This window comes from Salmo salar, chromosome ssa09 (assembly GCF_905237065.1).
Source record: "Salmo salar chromosome ssa09, Ssal_v3.1, whole genome shotgun sequence".
NCBI classification, from domain to species: Eukaryota; Metazoa; Chordata; class Actinopteri; order Salmoniformes; family Salmonidae; genus Salmo; species Salmo salar.
In genome coordinates, this window is record NC_059450.1 from 102,490,154 (window position 1) to 102,512,275 (window position 22,122).

Genomic DNA, 22,122 nt, shown 5'->3' on the forward strand with positions numbered 1-22,122 from the left:
TGTCTTGTATGCTGCTGCATAAATGATGTAATATGCCAGGGAGATATGCATACTGTATCTAAGAAAGTAATACTAAGTGTATGTTGTGTAGTAAGCTGTTAGTAGTCAACATGCCTCACCCTAATAATTTGGTCTATTTTCCTCTCTTAATTTCGCCTACTGATCTGACTTGGTGGTGCACATGTAGCCTATAACCTGTTTTAGAGAAATGTAATCATTGAATATTGTAAGAGCTTTCATTGTCTGCTTATATGGCCCCTTTATTTAGCCTATTGTTCTGACTTGGTGTGCAGGGAGAACACTGTAAGAATGGCCCATGTTCTGAATTGTATCGTTGTACATTTCAAAGTGCGAAACAAATAGGTATATCGACCACGTCCGTCCTAGCTCGCTCATGTCTTAATCGAAATTACAGATTGCTTCTTATCCGCTTGTCATCCCCGTAAGCCATAGTTTATACATCTAAATTGTCATTAGAAACCATATTTGTTTAAGCAAGTCAGCCATATCAACTATGTTTTTTTTTTTTAAGCAGTAAATGAGGCTGAATGAACTGTTTTGCTGCCAGACAAGGCTCCGCTGATAGCCAGGTGTAGCAGTGGTAAGATGTTGGGACTGCTGTTGGGACTCTGCTGTTGGGACAGCTTTATATAGGCCCTAACAGTTTGTGGGCACCGTTTGTCACCGTTATAGTGCAATTAATGTATTGTTTAGTGTTGTGTTTTACTCCACCAAGATTTACATGCTAAAATCGCCACTGGTGGTGATGTACATGTTTAAAAGGCTGAGGCCAGCAGGAGAGCAGAGAGAGAAAGAGGCAACAGAGGCCAGGTGTCTAGCTCTAGGTCACAAGGATCAGCCAGGAGAAAGTGAGTATAGGGCCATATACATCGCTCAAGTTAACTCAGCCACAACAACACACATTCACACACATTCAGTTAGGATGAGAGAATCACTTTTATGTAGTGAGGCATGGTAACTATCTCTCCCTCTCTTTCTCTCTCCCTCTCTCTCTCTCTCTCTGGGACAAACACAATCTGAAATTGTCTGAGCTCTCAAATGCGTTAGGGCTCACTCCACAGAGCTAACTGTTGCAATGGAAAAACAATGAGTGAGATAACAGAATACAAATGGGTGATAAGTGACAAGTGTCTAATTAAGTCTCAGAGATGGGAATAACTTATTCTTCCCTCTTAACTGTGGTATAAAACAAGGGTTTTTAAAGGCGACTGGAGAATCTGAATCAACCTGACAAACTATTTAAATCTTATTGTGGGTAATAATGTTCTGGGAGGCAAAAATAGCCTTGCCGTTTGTCAAAAATAGTCTTGCTGGTTTTCATAGGATGAGAATAAAGAAGAAACCCGCACACTGCTCTTGCTAGTTTCACTGCTCTTTATTAAGGGATACTAGCAAGAGCAGTGTGCAGGTTTCTTATTTTTTCTCATGTTATTCAATTCTTACCATGTGCCTGCAACAAAGATAGCTCAGATGTGCAAGTGCCTTTTGAATTTTTAATCACTGGTTTTCATAGGATGAAATATTGTCATTAAAGGCAGTCAATTGGCCAAAACCAGAGGCAGCCATTTTGTTGCATTACCTGCTTCAGTTGCAGGGTTTGCAATGACCTTAGTTACCTCTGAAATGGGTAGAGCAGGACTGAATGGGAATCAATAAGACTGACAACACACTGCAGCCAATCAGATCTGTCAACCAACACTGCAGCTTCACTCCTTAGAGAAATCATCTCAATGCAGGGAGGAGATAGCAGCCTCTCTATCCCATGTGCTCTCATCCGCAACCCAAAGACTGTAACTTATGCATTGTATTCTGTATCTGTTTGTGAAACCATATTAATCAAAGTGTTTCCCATCATTGTTAGAGTTGGACAGATAGAGTTACAAAGTCATTCTGAGGAATGTAATTATAGAAAAAAACAGTGTTGCAGTTTGGATGCCTATTCATCACTACATAAATGCTTTGGTTTGAAGTGGCTCAAAATAAAAGGGCAAATTTGTCCATAACATATTATGATATGCATTATGAAGGTAATATATACTATTGAATGGGGTAAATTGCTTGCATATAAGCACAGGCTGATCATAACTGCAATCTATTCCAATAGCTGTCAATAACTACAACTATGATTAATGCTTCAACATTTCCTGAAAGTTATAAGTGGTCACATAAATGCATGATATTGATTGAACCAACCCCCTCATGGTAGTCTCACTTTATACGTCATCGGTAGGTCACTGATGGTAATCCCTTTGATCTTGGGAGGTTTCCTGTCAAGAAGTAATCAATCACCTATTATTGAAGACTTAGCACAAGCAAAACATCAATATAGGAAATTGGTTCGGCTTTGCACATGTTCATTGGCAAATATACATTATTAATTCAATTAATTTAATGATCAATCATTCTGTTCAATTTGAGAGAAACATTTTCAACACTTTTCAAACACTTGTAAAGGACGGTAATGGTGTTTTGCTGCATTAAGTCGCTGTCCATGGTGTCGATATTGTTATCGCTCTAAATTGCATCGGTAAATTGATCATTTCTGCTATAACCTTTTTTGCTAACTAATAATAGGGGAAATAATAATTAACATGGGTCATTGAACTGCTCCATAAGTTATATTTCCATGCATAGTAATGCTGCACGTTGGCTGGTTGAATTAGCAAATGCAGAGATGCATGTATAATTTTCTCTCTTATTCTAATGTTCAATGTTTGGAGGAAACTCTATATTCCCTCTGTGACAAGAGACAAATGATAAACACATGTACGTCAAGGACACATGAGCTATCCAAAAAATCCTAATGATAATCACCCCATTTCCTTTTTTCTCCCTATGTGTGATCATTCCTCTGTTTTTCAAACGGCCACCCACGAACCCTCACACAAGCAAGTAGTGTTTCACTTACATAGAGTATGAAGGGTTGAGACATGGCCCTCCCCCTCCGTTCGGTCAATGGGCCAGTAAAAACAGTCGCTGCCTTGTTAGCGATAAAGCTTCTCCTATATAAAGGACAGCCGGTGAGACTAAGAATGCTGTGAGCGCCATCCACCCCGCACCTGCAAACACACACACACACACCACTCCTCCACCTCGCACACCTTCCCTTCCATCTGCACACGCAACCCCTGGTCTGGCCGGATGAGTTACCACCCGGTGGACACGATAGGGAGTCCATTCAGGAGAAGTATGGATAGTAGGACCACCTACGGCCGCTCCACTGGCACCCCCTCCAGCGGGTTCCGTTCTCAGTCCTGGTCCCGGGCAAGCCCAGGCTCCACGATGACCTCCTCCTACAAGAGGAGCGTCAATATGCCGGTAGCCCGAGCGTACAGCTCCACACTCCTCAGCTCCGCCGACAGCGTTGATTTCAATCAAACGAACGGAGACTACAAGCGCTCCAACGAGAAAGAGCAGCTCCAGGGGCTCAACGACCGCTTCGCCGGTTACATCGACAAGGTGCACTACCTGGAGCAGCAGAACAGCCAAATCGAAGAGGAGATCCAGACGCTGCGGCAGAAGCAGGTGTCGCAATCCCAGCTAGGCGATTTATACGACCAGGAACTCCAGGAGCTGCGCTCCATGCTGGAGCAGATTCACCACGATAAAGCGCAGATCCAGCTCGACACGGACCACGTCGAGGATGACATCCAGAGAATTAGGGACCGTTTCGACGAGGAAGCCCGCATCAGGGATGAGACGGAAGGCATCATCCGGGCGTTGAAAAAAGATATGACCGACTCTGATTTGGTGAAGTCAGAGTTGGAGAAGAAAGTTCAGTCACTGCATGACGAGATTGCCTTTATCCGCAACAACCACGAGGAAGAGGTGAGCGACCTGTTCGCCCAGGTGCAGGCGTCGCAGGTGACCATGGAGAGGAAAGACATCCAGAAGACGGACATCACCGAGGCGCTCCGGGAGATCCGCACCCAGCTCGAGGGCCACTCCAACCAGAACCTGCAGCAGGTGGAGGACTGGTTCATGTGCCGCTATTCCAAGCTCACTGATGCTGCGGAACAAAACAAAGATGCAATCAAGTCCGCCCGTGATGAGATAGCAGACTACCGCCGCCAGCTCCAGTCCAAGACCGTGGAGTTAGAGTCCGTCCGTGGAACCAGGGAGTCACTGGAGAGGCAGTTGAATGACATCGAGGACCGACACAACAGCGACCTGTCCAGCCTGCAGGTATGATGAGACCCGCTGTAGGCATTATTTTCATACATAAACCCCCAGCCACAGGCTTAATGGTGAAGTATTCTATAAAGTTGTGTTCTTTGTGTAAAGAGAAGCAATGTAGTGGAGAGAATAAATTATATAATAAGATATGTTTTTCGTTGATTTCAAATTGAGAATATTATCACGACACCTTTGAGGTTTTTATTCTTATTTTAAATGTAGGTCTACTTATAAGGAGAGTCCCCTACATTTATAGAGAGAAAGACACACACTTGCATTGTGTCCCCACATATTGTATTAGTTTGATTTTGAACGAACTAAATTGTTTTATTATGTGGGCCCTAAATGCATGCGTTTTAACTAGGCTATAAACTCTGCGCAATGGTGGTGTCTGCGCTTTTGCTTTAGACTCCCTAAATGGCACAATGCTGACATCTTATGGACACAGATGTAACATCTCCAAATGTTGGAGCATTAGGCTACGCATAAGCTGCGACACTTGGTGCACGTCAGGACATTATAGGGTTGGGAAGACATAATGCAGCAGACTGTTTTTTTTGTTATTTTTTCGTTGCTGAGCCAGAGACTCGGGGCCCTTGAAACACAGTGCTGTTCACTGCGTCCGAATACATTATTTAACACAACAACAGTCCAACCTATCCAATTATTTGCACTTTCACTTTTCATAAATGAGACAGGAGGAGTTCACAATTTCAATTGTTATTGCAATATTTTATGGAATCTCAAAGTGCTGTTTCAAATGTAGGCCTATACAAGTTTAAATGTGCTTGTGAAGTAATTACCAGGATCACAAAATATGACATTGTATTTTTGATAGTTTTCTTATGATGTTTAGAAAGCAGTGTCCTTATGGAGAAATGTGTCATCCCTACACCAAAAATAAATAACCAAGTATTATTTCAGGGTTCCATATAGGCATAAGAAATAATAGCTCTTAACCAGCTTGTGTCTCTCGGTCTTGTTCTCTGCAGGAGACCATCCACCAGCTGGATAATGAGCTCAAGGGCACGAAGTGGGAGATGGCGCGTCATCTGCGCGAGTACCAGGACCTGCTCAATGTCAAGATGGCCCTGGACATTGAGATAGCTGCATACAGGTACAATGCGACGACAGAGCGCTAATTAGGCCTAACATTGAAAAAACTTTTTTTTAAAATATATGTTTACTAATTTACAAAACAAAATAGTGTATAAAGATCTCATTTATATATAGAAACTACATTTTTATATTAGGCCTACACTAAACTATATCTCATGTTCTACTGTTCTTGCAGGAAACTCCTAGAAGGTGAAGAGACCCACTTTAGCACTTTCCCTTACCGCCACACCGTTACCTCCTCTAAGAAGTCCAAGTATGAGCCTCCCAAACTGAAAGTCCAGCATAAGTTTGTCGAGGAGATCATCGAGGAGACCAGGGTAGAGGATGAGAAGGATGAGATGGACCAAGACCTGGCTGAGATCGCCCAGGAGCTTTCTGCCGCTCTGGAGACAGAGGCCACAGATGAAGGAGAGGATGAGGGAGAAGAGGGAGGAGAAGAAGCAGAGGGAGAAGAGGGAGAAGGGGGAGAGGGTGAATCAGAAGAGGTTGTAGCCTCCACTGATGCCCAAGTTAGCTCCAGCACACCTGCTGAGGAGGAAGAGGAGGTCAAAGAAGGTGGTGATGAAGAGGAAGAGGGCAAAAAGAAGAAGAGGATGAGAAAGGAGAAGAGGGTGAGGGTGACAAGGAAGATGATACAGAAGGTGGTGATGAGGGAGAAGGAGAGGGGGAATTAGAGGAGACAGTCCTGTGCTCTAAAGCCCCAGAATCAAAGGCCTCTCCTGACAAAGAGAAGGGAAGCGGAGGAGAAGAGGAGACAGGAGAGGGAGAAGAGGAGGGAGATGATCAAGATGAAGATGCAGGTAGTGACAAAGGATCCAAAGATGGAGATGATAAGGATGAGGAAGATGAGAAGAAAGGAAAGGATGAGAAAGAAGACAAAACAGATGAGAAGGCAGCTGTAGCCAAGACAGAGGCTCCCAAAACAGAAGCCCCCAAGAGTGAGGCCCCAAAAGTTGAGGTCCAGAAATCTGAGGCCCCAAAGCCCTCCAAGCCAGACTCCCTAAAAGCTGAATCCCCAAAGGCTGGGTCCCCCAAGTCTGAGTCACCAAAAGCTGGATCCCCCAAACATGAATCCCCCAAAGCTGTAACCCCCAAATCTGAATCTCCAAAACCTGGCTCCCCCAAATCTGAATCCCCAAAACCTGCTGGATCCCCAAATCTGAATCCCCAAAACCTGCTGGATCCCCAAATCTGAATCCCCAAAACCTTCTGGATCCCCTAAAACTGAATCCCCAAAACCTGCTGGATCCCCTAAATCTGAATCCCCAAAACCTGCTGGATCCCCTAAATCTGAATCCCCAAAACCTGCTGGATCCCCTACTTCTGAATCCCCAAAACCTGCTGGATCCCCTAAATCTGAATCCCCAAAACCTGCTGGATCCCCTACTTCTGAATCCCCAAAACCTGCTGGATCCCCTAAATCTGAATCCCCAAAACCTGCTGGATCCCCTACTTCTGAATCCCCAAAACCTTCTGGATCCCCTAAATCTGAATCCCCAAAACCTGCTGGATCCCCTACTTCTGAATCCCCAAAACCTGCTGGATCCCCTAAATCTGAATCCCCAAAACCTGCTGGCTCCCCCAAATCTGAATCCCCCAAACCTGCTGGCTCCCCCAAATCTGAATCCCCAAAACTTACAGGATCCCCAAAATCTGAATCCCCAAAACCTACAGGATCCCCCAAATCTGAATCTCCCAAATTAGGATCCCCCAAGGCAGAGTCCCCTAAGGGTGAGGCCCCCAAACCAGAAGCTCCAAAGTCAGAGGCCCCCAAGGCTGCAGAAGAGAAAGTAGACAAAAAGAGTGATTCAGAGGAAGAGAAGAAGGTAGAAAAGAAAGACGCAGCCATGAACGGAGATGTGGAGAAGACTTCCCCAGAGGACAAGGACAAGAAGGATGAGGGTGGGAAAGAGGCAGAGGAGAAGGATGTTATCTCAAATGGAGTGGACGAGAGCCCCACTAAAGATGACCCCGACCAGAAAGATGATCCAAAGGACCAGAAGGTGGTCATCACCCAAACAGTGGAGACCATCACCACTGGAGAGGACGGGGCCAAGCATGTCACCAAATCAGTCACTGTCACCGAGACTGTGAAGGAGTCTGAGGATTTGATGCAGGAGAAGACAGTCTCCAGCAAGAAGATGGAGAAACACTCTTCCCAGTCCGTCAAGGTGGTGACTGAAACTGAGTAACTGCGCTCCATCCAACCCACTCAGGAGGAACAAAGATGACACGACGACAAGCAATCAACCCAGAACTAACATAACAAAGAAATCATAGAGCTAGAGCGATGTAATAAAGATAACCACTCTCAAACATACAGAAAAGCAACGAGAGAAGCCATATGATGTGACAAAGCTAAAGTTTAAAAAATGCATGTTGAGAGAAAGCTTTAAAAGGGTTTTGCTGCGGATTATATCAGGGAAATGTGGTAGTGGGACAGATTATTAATTGTCTTTATTTTTCCCTGCAGTTCACGGGAGGGCTCACGGGTGGGGGCGTCTGCATGCTAGCTCAGGGAGGGAGTCCCCTCCGCTCTAACCTGTATGTATGGATGGAAGGGTTACAGTTTAGATGCATACTGTATGTGGGTGGGAGAGTGATAGAAATGTATGTTAATTCAAATGTTAATTCAAGAAGTGGTGCCTGGGTTGGAGGATCCACTTTAGAGACACATGTTCAAAAGGACTAGCCTTTTTATGTGAAGATACCAACTGAGCCAAAAATACAATCGTCGACAACACAATATAGTGAAGAATGAGAAAGACGATGGTGCGATGTACTGATGATCATAAACATACAGTACCCGAAGCAACTAATGCATAAAGAACCTTGAAGAAACTCTGAGCCTTAAACATGCTTTTTATCAGTATCTATTATGTTTACCTAATGAGTGCAATTGAAAATAAATATGTAAATGCACACACATCCATTCTTGTATGCATAGGATGGACTTGACTTTAAATAGCGAACATAAATGAGGTGCTACAGTTTGCAATCCCATGTCTTTACTCATCATGAACTATTTCCCAGCAGCATTTGCTCAATAAATGTCATACTGAAATACAAATATGGTCTCTCGTTCCTTTATGCAATTGTCCTGTCATGTCCTTTCACTTGTTCATTTACAGTAGCTGTCTCACCTCAACATGCACACTATTCTATTTCTTCATCTGCTTTCCTGGGGGTGGGATTGCATGCCTCATGATCTTTTGTAGCCTAGAAATGATACAAAACCACATCACCATCCAGAGGCTGTCCTCTACAGAGGCTGTCCTCTACAGAGGCTGTCCTCTACAGAGGCTGTCCTCTACAGATATTTAAAGCTACACTGTAATATGTGCATACCATCAAAGAATGAGCCACCAACCATAACATAAACGATGCACCCCATGGCATTTTCATGCAAATAGCATTTTATTATAGCACTTGATTTATCAAATCAAACTTAATTTACATAGCACATTTCTTACCAAAAACAGTGCAATTCAAAGTACTTCACTTACATAAATAAAATAATAAAAGTGAGAAAGATAAAAACAATTGTCACGGTTGTCGTTGGTAAAGGAGGACCAAAATGCAGCAGGTATGTATGTGTATGCTCATCTTGACGTTTAATAAATTCAAAATGAACACCAAAATAACAAAAGAACGAACGATCAACAAAACAGTCTGGCAAGGCACAAGGCTAAACACAGAACAATCTCCCACAAATGACAAACACACCCTAATACATGGGACTCTCAATCAAAGGCAAATAGACAACACCTGCCTTCAACTGAGAGTCCCAACCCCAATTAACCAAACATAGAAACAGACTCACTAGACTAAACATAGAAAAACATGAATATCAAACAGTGCCCAAACACCCCGGAATACTTAAATCAAATGCCCCTTCAACAAACACACCACCCCGAACCACATAAAACGAATACCCTCTGCCACGTCCTGACCAAACTACAATGACAATTAACCCTTATACTGGCCAGGGCGTGACAACAATACATTTCTAGACAAATATAAAATTAAGATAGACAAATGTAAAATTAAGATAGATAAATTAGGATAGTAAAACCATATTAAATAAATTAGGATAGTAAAACAATATGAAAAAAATAGGATAGTTAAACAATATTAAATAAATTAGGAAAGTAAAACAATATTAAATAAATTAGAGGACAGATCAGATCTTTGAGCGGCCCACAGGGCTGTGACCCAATCCAGAGCTTTGCCTGTGAGTAGGGAGATGACAAAGTCCACCCTTTCTTTGTCAGAGGTGAAGTCAGCGGGGTGATGGTCTATGTACAGGTTACACTGCATGAAAAATCCTTGACATTTCCCTGGGGAGCATCATATTTATTAGGCATGGATATAGAGGAGGATAAACGAGAGGAGGCTGTGGCACCTGATATGGGTGAAGAAGGAATGGACTGGTGAAGAGGTCGCAGAGTTCATCGAGCCATTCCTCCTGTCGGGCTAGATGTAGCTGCAGCTCCGCTGAATCCATCTGTCGTGTTTGGTGAGGTATTCTGTAATGAACACGATATGAGACAGAGAGCTGGTTTCAAGCGCAGAGCGCAGCAGGTGTTTATTGGAAAGGACCATAGGAGGAGGCAGGTAGCTGGGTCCAGGGGCAGGCAGAAGGTCCTACACGGTAGGTCCAAAATGGCAACAGTACAGGCAGGTAATAGGCAAAAGGTGTCGTGAGGGAGGCAGGCAAAACGATCATACATGGGAGGCATGAAGGACAAGAAAAACAGAGCTCCGAAAGAAGTGTGTCTCAAAACAAACAATACCTCACAGTGATTGGGTGCAAGGAACTGAACTAAATAGTGTGGGATGATGACATGCAGGTGTGTGAACAGGTGATTAGAATTCCGGTGATTGGGATCTGGAGAGTGAGCTGGAAAGTGGGCTGTGTTCCGGGGATCTATGTGTTTAGAAGTATGAGTTGGACGCAGACGTTACAGTTTGGAAGGAACCAGTGGCTAACTGCAAGCATTGAAAAGCAATCACTAGCCTGCTATTCAGTGGAGTGGCTGTGTGGTCCCAAATCTGGGATTAAGGGTCTCTTTTCCAAGTCTAAAATTATAAACATTCAGCATTGGTCATGCTGTCAATGAAGCATGAGCCCTGACTGTGAAAATATGTTTTGAACGGTCATCCAACTCGGAATTGTAAATCTGGAACTCGGGTGTCTTTCTAGAGCTACGATCTGAAGATCATGATTCAACCTTGTTTTTCTGAGTTCCCAGTTGTCTTGAAAGCCCCATAAATCCAGAGAATGCCAGACTTTGATAACAAAATTTGCCCACGAAGGACCGCCCCGCCACCTTCCTGTTCAAGTGATCACAGCACAACAAGGCGAGTACAAAAATGTCTTGTATGCTGCTGCATAAATGATGTAATATGCCAGGGAGATATGCATACTGTATCTAAGAAAGTAATACTAAGTGTATGTTGTGTAGTAAGCTGTTAGTAGTCAACATGCCTCACCCTAATAATTTGGTCTATTTTCCTCTCTTAATTTCGCCTACTGATCTGACTTGGTGGTGCACATGTAGCCTATAACCTGTTTTAGAGAAATGTAATCATTGAATATTGTAAGAGCTTTCATTGTCTGCTTATATGGCCCCTTTATTTAGCCTATTGTTCTGACTTGGTGTACAGGGAGAACACTGTAAGAACGGCACATGTTCTGAATTGTGTCGTTGTACATTTCAAAGTGCGAAACAAATAGGTATATCGACCACGTCCGTCCTAGCTCGCTCATGTCTTAATCGAAATTACAGATTGCTTCTTATCCGCTTGTCATCCCCGTAAGCCATAGTTTATACATCTAAATTGTCATTAGAAACCATATTTGTTTTAAGCAAGTCAGCCATATCAACTATGTTTTTTTTTTAAAGCTGTAAATGAGGCTGAATGAACTGTTTTGCTGCCAGACAAGGCTCCGCTGATAGCCAGGTGTAGCAGTGGTAAGATGTTGGGACTGCTGTTGGGACTCTGCTGTTGGGACAGCTTTATATAGGCCCTAACAGTTTGTGGGCACCGTTTGTCACCGTTATAGTGCAATTAATGTATTGTTTAGTGTTGTGTTGTGTTTTACTCCACCAAGATTTACATGCTAAAATCGCCACTGGTGGTGATGTACATGTTTAAAAGGCTGAGGCCAGCAGGAGAGCAGAGAGAGAAAGAGGCAACAGAGGCCAGGTGTCTACCTCTAGGTCACAAGGATCAGCCAGGAGAAAGTGAGTATAGGGCCATATACATCGCTCATGTTAACTCAGCCACAACAACACACATTCACACACATTCAGTAAGGATGAGAGAATCACTTTTATGTAGTGAGGCATGGTAACTATCTCTCCCTCTCTCTCTCCCTCTCTCTCTCTCTGGGACAAACACAATCTGAAATTGTCTGAGCTCTCAAATGCGTTAGGGCTCACTCCACAGAGCTAACTGTTGCAATGGAAAAACAATGAGTGAGATAACAGAATACAAATGGGTGATAAGTGACAAGTGTCTAATTAAGTCTCAGAGATGGGAATAACTTATTCTTCCCTCTTAACTGTGGTATAAAACAAGGGTTTTTAAAGGCGACTGGAGAATCTGAATCAATCCTGACAAACAATATAAATCTTATTGTGGGTAATAATGTTCTGGGAGGCAAAAATAGCCTTGCCGTTTGTCAAAAATAGTCTTGCTGGTTTTCATAGTATGAGAATAAAGAAGAAACTCGCACACTGCTCTTGCTAGTTTCACTGCTCTTTATTAAGGGATACTAGCAAGAGCAGTGTGCAGGTTTCTTATTTTTTCTCATGTTATTCAATTCTTACCATGTGCCTGCAACAAAGATAGCTCAGATGTGCAAGTGCCTTTTGAATTTTTAATCACTGGTTTTCATAGGATGAAATATTGTCATTAAAGGCAGTCAATTGGCCAAAACCAGAGGCAGCCATTTTGTTGCATTACCTGCTTCAGTTTCAGGGTTTGCAATGACCTTAGTTACCTCTGAAATGGGTAGAGCAGGACTGAATGGGAATCAATAAGACTGACAACACACTGCAGCCAATCAGATCTGTCAACCAACACTGCAGCTTCACTCCTTAGAGAAATCATCTCAATGCAGGGAGGAGATAGCAGCCTCTCTATCCCATGTGCTCTCATCCGCAACCCAAAGACTGTAACTTATGCATTGTATTCTGTATCTGTTTGTGAAACCATATTAATCAAAGTGTTTCCCATCATTGTTAGAGTTGGACAGATAGAGTTACAAAGTCATTCTGAGGAATGTAATTATAGAAAAAAACAGTGTTGCAGTTTGGATGCCTATTCATCACTACTGAAATGCTTTGGTTTGAAGTGGCTCAAAATAAAAGGGCAAATTTGTCCATAACATATTATGATATGCATTATGAAGGTAATATATACTATTGAATGGGGTAAATTGCTTGCATATAAGCACAGGCTGATCATAACTGTAATCTATTCCAATAGCTGTCAATAACTACAACTATGATTAATGCTTCAACATTTCCTGAAAGTTATAAGTGGTCACATAAATGCATGATATTGATTGAACCAACCCCCTCATGGTAGTCTCACTTTATACGTCATCGGTAGGTCACTGATGGTAATCCCTTTGATCTTGGGAGGTTTCCTGTCAAGAAGTAATCAATCACCTATTATTGAAGACTTAGCACAAGCAAAACATCAATATAGGAAATTGGTTCGGCTTTGCACATGTTCATTGGCAAATATACATTATTAATTCAATTAATTTAATGATCAATCATTCTGTTCAATTTAAGAGAAACATTTTCAACACTTTTCAAACACTTGTAAAGGACGGTAATGGTGTTTTGCTGCATTAAGTCGCTGTCCATGGTGTCGATATTGTTATCGCTCTAAATTGCATCGGTAAATTGATCATTTCTGGTATAACCTTTTTGCTAACTAATAATAGGGGGAAATAATAATTAACATGGGTCATTGAACTGCTCCATAAGTTATATTTCCATGCATAGTAATGCTGCACGTTGGCTGGTTGAATTAGCAAATGCAGAGATGCATGTATAATTTTCTCTCTTATTCTAATGTTCAATGTTTGGAGGAAACTCTATATTCCCTCTGTGACAAGAGACAAATGATAAACACATCAACGTCAAGGACACATGAGCTATCCCAAAAATCCTAATGATAATCACCCCATTTCCTTTTTTCTCCGTATGTGTGATCATTCCTCTGCTTTTCAAACGGCCACCCACGAACCCTCACACAAGCAAGTAGTGTTTCACTTACATAGAGTATGAAGGGTTGAGACATGGCCCTCCCCCTCCGTTCGATCAATGGGCCAGTAAAAACAGTCGCTGCCTTGTTAGCGATAAAGCTTCTCCTATATAAAGGACAGCCGGTGAGACTAAGAATGCTGTGAGCGCCATCCACCCCGCACCTGCAAACAGACACACACACCACTCCTCCACCTCGCACACCTTCCCTTCCATCTGCACACGCAACCCCTGGTCTGGCCGGATGAGTTACCACCCGGTGGACACGATAGGGAGTCCATTCAGGAGAAGTATGGATAGTAGGACCACCTACGGCCGCTCCACTGGCACCCCCTCCAGCGGGTTCCGTTCTCAGTCCTGGTCCCGGGCAAGCCCAGGCTCCACGATGACCTCCTCCTACAAGAGGAGCGTCAATATGCCGGTAGCCCGAATGTACAGCTCCACACTCCTCAGCTCCGCCGACAGCGTTGATTTCAATCAAACGAACGGAGACTACAAGCGCTCCAACGAGAAAGAGCAGCTCCAGGGGCTCAACGACCGCTTCGCCGGTTACATCGACAAGGTGCACTACCTGGAGCAGCAGAACAGCCATATCGAAGAGGAGATCCAGACGCTGCGGCAGAAGCAGGTGTCGCAATCCCAGCTAGGCGATTTATACGACCAGGAACTCCAGGAGCTGCGCTCCATGCTGGAGCAGATTCACCACGATAAAGCGCAGATCCAGCTCGACACGGACCACGTCGAGGATGACATCCAGAGAATTAGGGACCGTTTCGATGAGGAAGCCCGCATCAGGGATGAGACGGAAGGCATCATCCGGGCGTTGAGAAAAGATATGACCGACTCTGATTTGGTGAAGTCAGAGTTGGAGAAGAAAGTTCAGTCACTGCATGACGAGATTGCCTTTATTCGCAACAACCACGAGGAAGAGGTGAGCGACCTGTTCGCCCAGGTGCAGGCGTCGCAGGTGACCATGGAGAGGAAAGACATCCAGAAGACGGACATCACCGAGGCGCTCCGGGAGATCCGCACCCAGCTCGAGGGCCACTCCAACCAGAACCTGCAGCAGGTGGAGGACTGGTTCATGTGCCGCTATTCCAAGCTCACTGATGCTGCGGAACAAAACAAAGATGCAATCAAGTCCGCCCGTGATGAGATAGCAGACTACCGCCGCCAGCTCCAGTCCAAGACCGTGGAGTTAGAGTCCGTCCGTGGAACCAGGGGAGTCACTGGAGAGGCAGTTGAATGACATCGAGGACCGACACAACAGCGACCTGTCCAGCCTGCAGGTATGATGAGACCCGCTGTAGGCATTATTTTCATACAGAAACCTCCAGCCACAGGCTTAATGGTGAAGTATTCTATAAAGTTGTGTTCTTTGTGTAAAGAGAAGCAATGTAGTGGAGAGAATAAATTATATAATAAGATATGTTTTTCGTTGATTTCAAATTTAGAATATTATCACGACACCTTTGAGGTTTTTATTCTTATTTTAAATGTAGGTCTACTTATAAGGAGAGTCCCCTACATTTATAGAGAGAAAGACACACACTTGCATTGTGTTCCCACATATTGCATTAGTTTTGATTTTGAACGAACTAAATTGTTTTATTATGTGGGCCCTAAATGCATGTGTTTTAATGGAATCTCAAAGTGCTGTTTCAAATGTAGGCCTATACAAGTTTAAATGTGCTTGTGAAGTAATTACCAGGATCACAAAATATGACATTGTATTTTTGATAGTTTTCTTATGATGTTTAGAAAGCAGTGTCCTTATGGAGAAATGTGTCATCCCTACACCAAAAAGAAATAACCAAGTATTATTTCAGGGTTCCATATAGGCATAAGAAATAATAGCTCTTAACCAGCTTGTGTCTCTCGGTCTTGTTCTCTGCAGGAGACCATCCACCAGCTGGATAATGAGCTCAAGGGCACGAAGTGGGAGATGGCGCGTCATCTGCGCGAGTACCAGGACCTGCTCAATGTCAAGATGGCCCTGGACATTGAGATAGCTGCATACAGGTACAATGCGACGACAGAGCGCTAATTAGGCCTAACATTGAAAAAACTTTTTTTTTAAATATATGTTTACTAATTTCAAAACAAAATAGTATATAAAGATCTCATTTATATATAGAAACTACATTTTTATATTAGGCCTACACTAAACTATATCTCATGTTCTACTGTTCTTGCAGGAAACTCCTAGAAGGTGAAGAGACCCACTTTAGCACTTTCCTTTACCGCCACACCGTCACCTCCTCTAAGAAGTCCAAGTATGAGCCTCCCAAACTGAAAGTCCAGCATAAGTTTGTCGAGGAGATCATCGAGGAGACCAGGGTAGAGGATGAGAAGGATGAGATGGACCAAGACCTGGCTGAGATCGCCCAGGAGCTTTCTGCCGCTCTGGAGACAGAGGCCACAGATGAAGGAGAGGATGATGGAGAAGAGGGAGGAGAAGAAGCAGAGGGAGAAGAGGGAGAAGGGGGAGAGGGTGAATCAGAAGAGGTTGTAGCCTCCACTGATGCCCAAGTTAGCTCCAGCACACCTGCTGAGGAGGAAGAGGAGGACAAAGAAGGTGGTGATGAAGAGGAAGAGGGCGAAAAAGAAGAAGAGGGTGAGAAAGGAGAAGAGGGTGAGGGTGACAAGGAAGATGATACAGAAGGTGGTGATGAGGGAGAAGGAGAGGGGGAATTAGAGGAGACAGTCCTGTGCTCTAAAGCCCCAGAATCAAAGTCCTCTCCTGACAAAGAGAAGGGAAGCGGAGGAGAAGAGGAGACAGGAGAGGGAGAAGAGGAGGGAGATGATCAAGATGAAGATGCAGGTAGTGACAAAGGATCCAAAGATGGAGATGATAAGGATGAGGAAGATGAGAAGAAAGGAAAGGATGAGAAAAAAGACAAAACAGATGAGAAGGCAGCTGTAGCCAAGGCAGAGGCTCCCAAAACAGAAGCCCCCAAGAGTGAGGCCCCAAAAGTTGAGGTCCAGAAATCTGAGGCCCCAAAGCCCTCCAAGCCAGACTCCCTAAAAGCTGAATCCCCAAAGGCTGGGTCCCCCAAGTCTGAGTCACCAAAAGCTGGATCCCCCAAACATGAATCCCCCAAAGCTGTAACCCCCAAATCTGAATCTCCAAAACCTGGCTCCCCCAAATCTGAATCCCCAAAACCTGCTGGATCCCCCAAATCTGAATCCCCAAAACCTTCTGGATCCCCTAAAACTGAATCCCCAAAACCTGCTGGATCCCCTAAATCTGAATCCCCAAAACCTGCTGGATCCCCTAAATCTGAATCCCCAAAACCTGCTGGATCCCCTACTTGAATCCCCAAAACCTGCTGGATCCCCAAATCTGAATCCCCAAAACCTGCTGGATCCCCTACTTCTGAATCCCCAAAACCTGCTGGATCCCCTAAATCTGAATCCCCAAAACCTGCTGGATCCCCTACTTCTGAATCCCCAAAACCTTCTGGATCCCCTAAATCTGAATCCCCAAAACCTGCTGGATCCCCTACTTCTGAATCCCCAAAACCTGCTGGATCCCCTAAATCTGAATCCCCAAAACCTGCTGGCTCCCCCCAAATCTGAATCCCCCAAACCTGCTGGCTCCCCCAAATCTGAATCCCCAAAACTTACAGGATCCCCAAAATCTGAATCCCCAAAACCTACAGGATCCCCCAAATCTGAATCTCCCAAATTAGGATCCCCCAAGGCAGAGTCCCCTAAGGGTGAGGCCCCCAAACAAGAAGCTCCAAAGTCAGAGGCCCCCAAGGCTGCAGAAGAGAAAGTAGACAAAAAGAGTGATTCAGAGGAAGAGAAGAAGGTAGAAAAGAAAGACGCAGCCATGAACGGAGATGTGGAGAAGACTTCCCCAGAGGACAAGGACAAGAAGGATGAGGGTGGGAAAGAGGCAGAGGAGAAGGATGTTATCTCAAATGGAGTGGACGAGAGCCCCACTAAAGATGACCCCGACCAGAAAGATGATCCAAAGGACCAGAAGGTGGTCATCACCCAAACAGTGGAGACCATCACCACTGGAGAGGACGGGGCCAAGCATGTCACCAAATCAGTCACTGTCACCGAGACTGTGAAGGAGTCTGAGGATTTGATGCAGGAGAAGACAGTCTCCAGCAAGAAGATGGAGAAACACTCTTCCCAGTCCATCAAGGTGGTGACTGAAACTGAGTAACTGCGCTCCATCCAACCCACTCAGGAGGAACAAAGATGACACGACGACAAGCAATCAACCCAGAACTAACATAACAAAGAAATCATAGAGCTAGAGCGATGTAATAAAGATAACCACTCTCAAACATACAGAAAAGCAACGAGAGAAGCCATATGATGTGACAAAGCTAAAGTTTAAAAAATGCATATTGAGAGAAAGCTTTAAAAGGGTTTTGCTGCGGATTATATCAGGGAAATGTGGTAGTGGGACAGATTATTAATTGTCTTTATTTTTCCCTGCAGTTCACGGGAGGGCTCACGGGTGGGGGCGTCTGCATGCTAGCTCAGGGAGGGAGTCCCCTCCGCTCTAACCTGTATGTATGGATGGAAGGGTTACAGTTTAGATGCATACTGTATGTGGGTGGGAGAGTGATAGAAATGTATGTTAATTCAAATGTTAATTCAAGAAGGGGTGCCTGGGTTGGAGGATCCACTTTAGAGACACATGTTCAAAAGGACTAGCCTTTTTATGTGAAGATACCAACTGAGCCAAAAATACAATCGTCGACAACACAATATAGTGAAGAATGAGAAAGACGATGGTGCGATGTACTGATGATCATAAACATACAGTACCCGAAGCAACTAATGCATAAAGAACCTTGAAGAAACTCTGAGCCTTAAACATGCTTTTTATCAGTATCTATTATGTTTACCTAATGAGTGCAATTGAAAATAAATATGTAAATGCACACACATCCATTCTTGTATGCATAGGATGGACTTGACTTTAAATAGCGAACATAAATGAGGTGCTACAGTTTGCAATCCCATGTCTTTACTCATCATGAACTATTTCCCAGCAGCATTTGCTCAATAAATGTCATACTGAAATACAAATATGGTCTCTTGTTCCTTTATGCAATTGTCCTGTCATGTCCTTTCACTTGTTCATTTACAGTAGCTGTCTCACCTCAACATGCACACTATTCTATTTCTTCATCTGCTTTCCTGGGGGTGGGATTGCATGCCTCATGATCTTTTGTAGCCTAGAAATGATACAAAACCACATCACCATCCAGAGGCTGTCCTCTACAGAGGCTGTCCTCTACAGACGCTGTCCTTTACAGATATTTAAAGCTACGCTGTAATATGTGCATACCATCAAAGAATGAGCCACCAACCATAACATAAACGATGCACCCCATGGCATTTTCATGCAAATAGCATTTTATTATAGCACTTGATTTATCAAATCAAACTTAATTTACATAGCACATTTCTTACCAAAAACAGTGCAATTCAAAGTACTTCACTTACATAAATAAAATAATAAAAAAGTGAGAAAGATAAAAACAATTGTCACGGTTGTCGTTGGTAAAGGAGGACCAAAATGCAGCAGGTATGTGTATGCTCATCTTGACGTTTAATAAATTCAAAATGAACACCAAAATAACAAAAGAACGAACGATCAACAAAACAGTCTGGCAAGGCAAAAGGCTAAACACAGAACAATCTCCCATAAATGACAAACACAAACACACCCTAATATATGGGACTCTCAATCAAAGGCAAATAGACAACACCTGCCTTCAACTGAGAGTCCCAACCCCAATTAACCAAACATAGAAACAGACTCACTAGACTAAACATAGAATACATGAATATCAAACAGTGCCCAAACACCCCGGAATACTTAAATCAAATGCCCCTTCAACAAACACACCACCCCGCACCACATAAAACGAATACCCTCTGCCACGTCCTGACCAAACTACAATGACAATTAACCCTTATACTGGCCAGGACGTGACAGTACCCCCCCCCCCTAAAGGTGCTAACCCCGGAAGCACCTTAAGAAAAACAAAAACCCCAAACAACAACAAAAATCCCCCTAAACTAAAGGGAGGGAAGGGAGGGTGGCTGACGTCACCGACGGCACTTGTGCTACACCCCCCCCTCCCCAACCCACCTAAGCAGGTGGTGGTTCAGGCTCCGGCCTATTGTCCTCCAGAGTGCCGACCGACCCGATCAGCCTCGGGTCGTAAGCAGACTCCCCCTGCTCCGGATCATGGGCAGACCTCCACCTCTCCACCCTGTATGCAGACTCAGCAATTAAACAGTTAATCTCTTTAAGTTCTGAATTGTCAGGCTTACTCAGTTCAAGGTTGCTGCTAGACTCCCTTGGGTTTTGGTCATCGGCAAACTCTGGGCAGATGGGCCAATCTGGCTGATCCTGGCCGCTGGGGCAGTCTGGCAGCTCCGGGCAGTCTGGCCGCTCTGGCGGCTCCGGGCAGTCTGGCCGCTCTGGCGGCTCCGGGCAGTCTGGCCGCTCTGGCGGCTCCGGGCAGTCGGGCGGCTCGGGCGACTCCTGACTGACGGGCGGCTCGGGCGACTCCTGACTGACGGGCGGCTCGGGCGACTCCTGACTGACGGGCGGCTCGGGCGACTCCTGACTGACGGGCGCTCGGGCGACTCCTGACTGACGGGCGGCTCGGGCGACTCCTGACTGACGGGCGGCTCGGGCGACTCCTGACTGACGCGCTCGGGCGACTCCTGACTGACGGGCGGCTCGGGCGACTCTTGACTGACGGGCGCTCGGGCGACTCCTGACTGACGGGCGGCTCGGGCGACTCCTGACTGACGGGCGGCTCGGGCGACTCTTGACTGACGGGCAGCTCGGGCGACTCTTGACTGACGGGCAGCTCGGGCGACTCTTGACTGACGGGCAGCTCGGGCGACTCTTGACTGACGGGCAGCTCGGGCGACTCTTGACTGAGATGACGCACTTGAAGCCTGGTGCGTGGTGCTGGTACTGGACGTACCAGACTGGGAACACGCACCTCCAGGCTAGTGCGGGGAGCGGGAACAGGACGAGTCAGACTGGTTTGACGCACTTGAAGCCTGGTGCGTGGTGTTGGTACTGGACGTATCAGCCTGGGAACACGCACCTCAGAGCTAGTGCGGGAGCGGGACGAAGTCAGACTGGGCTGACGCACTAAAAGCCCGATGCGTGGCGCTGGTACTGGAGGTATCGGCTTGGGAACACGCACCTCCAGGACGAGTCGGACTGGGCTGACGAACTGGATGCCTGGTGCGTGGTGCTGGTATTATCTTCACCAGACAGCTGGCACGCACCTCAGGACTATTAATAAACGCTACTCCAGGTGATAACATTAGGACACGCTCTGTAGGGCGAATGTCGTGCCTAAAACACCAACACAGTAGCTCTCTCATCCTTTTCTCCTCCAATTTTCCCATCAACTCCCTTATAGTCTCTGTTTCTCTTTCCTCCCCTTTTCCCCTCACTAGCTCTGGTTCCATCCTCGGCTCCGCCCGATCTGTCCGTGTGCCCCCCCAAAAAAAATCTTGGGGCTGCCTCTCCGGTTTAAACGCCAGTCGCGTTCCTCGGTAGCGTTCCCGGTCCTCACCGAATTCCCCTTGCTCCTTCCTCGCTGCTTGGTCCATTTTTGGTGGGAGATTCTGTCACGGTTGTCATTGGTAAAGGAGGACCAAAATGCAGCAGGTATGTGTATGCTCATCTTGAAGTTTAATAAATTCAAAATGAACACCAAAATAACAAAAGAACGAACGATCAACAAAACAGTCTGGCAAGGCACAAGGCTAAACACAGAACAATCTCCCACAAATGACAAACACAAACACACCCTAATATATGGAACTCTCAATCAAAGGCAAATAGACAACACCTGCCTTCAACTGAGAGTCCCAACCCCAATTAACCAAACATAGAAACAGACTCACTAGACTAAACATAGAATACATGAATATCAAACAGTGCCCAAACACCCCGGAATACTTAAATCAAATGCCCCTTCAACAAACACACCACCCCGAACCACATAAAACGAATACCCTCTGCCACGTCCTGACCAAACTACAATGACAATTAACCCTTATACTGGCCAGGACGTGACAACAATACATTTCTAGACAAATATAAAATTAAGATAAACAAATATAAAATTAAGATAGATAAATATAAAATTATGATAGACAAATGTAAAATTAAGAGAGATAAATTAGGATAGTAAAACCATATTAAATAAATTAGGATAGTAAAACAAGATCGGATCTTTGAGCGGCCCACAGGGCTGTGACCCAAATCCAGAGCTTTGCCTGTGAGTGTCACGATTCCCACCGACGGTGGCGCCCCCTCCTGCTCGGGTGGCGCTCGGCAGTCGTCGTCACCGGTCTATTAGCTGCCACGATTCCCTTTGCTTTTCCCTTTTTTATTTATTTTACACACCTGTGGTAAATTAGCCATTAGAAGGGCTATTTAGGTTAGCTGGCCCGCTCCTTTTCGTGCGGGATTAATTGTTGTTTCCGACTG

The 22,122-nt window shown here is 44.9% G+C and overlaps 2 protein-coding genes across 2 annotated transcripts; both read left to right on the forward strand.

Annotated features, from left to right (window-relative positions):
• Positions 1 to 3,049: 3,049 nt before the first annotated feature.
• LOC106598524 (neurofilament medium polypeptide) lies at positions 3,050 to 8,386 on the forward strand. The gene is given in 5 exon segments (XM_045724276.1): positions 3,050 to 4,206; positions 5,190 to 5,314; positions 5,492 to 5,886; positions 5,889 to 6,441; positions 6,836 to 8,386. Coding segments are annotated over 5 exon segments (2,790 nt in total). The 5' UTR covers positions 3,050 to 3,162; the 3' UTR covers positions 7,509 to 8,386.
• Positions 8,387 to 13,731: 5,345 nt separating this feature from the next.
• Positions 13,732 to 18,668, forward strand: LOC123744689 (neurofilament medium polypeptide-like). Its single transcript, XM_045724275.1, is given in 5 exon segments — positions 13,732 to 14,829; positions 14,831 to 14,896; positions 15,505 to 15,629; positions 15,806 to 16,842; positions 17,270 to 18,668. Coding segments are annotated over 5 exon segments (2,727 nt in total). The 5' UTR covers positions 13,732 to 13,851; the 3' UTR covers positions 17,791 to 18,668.
• The last annotated feature ends 3,454 nt before the right edge of the window (positions 18,669 to 22,122 follow it).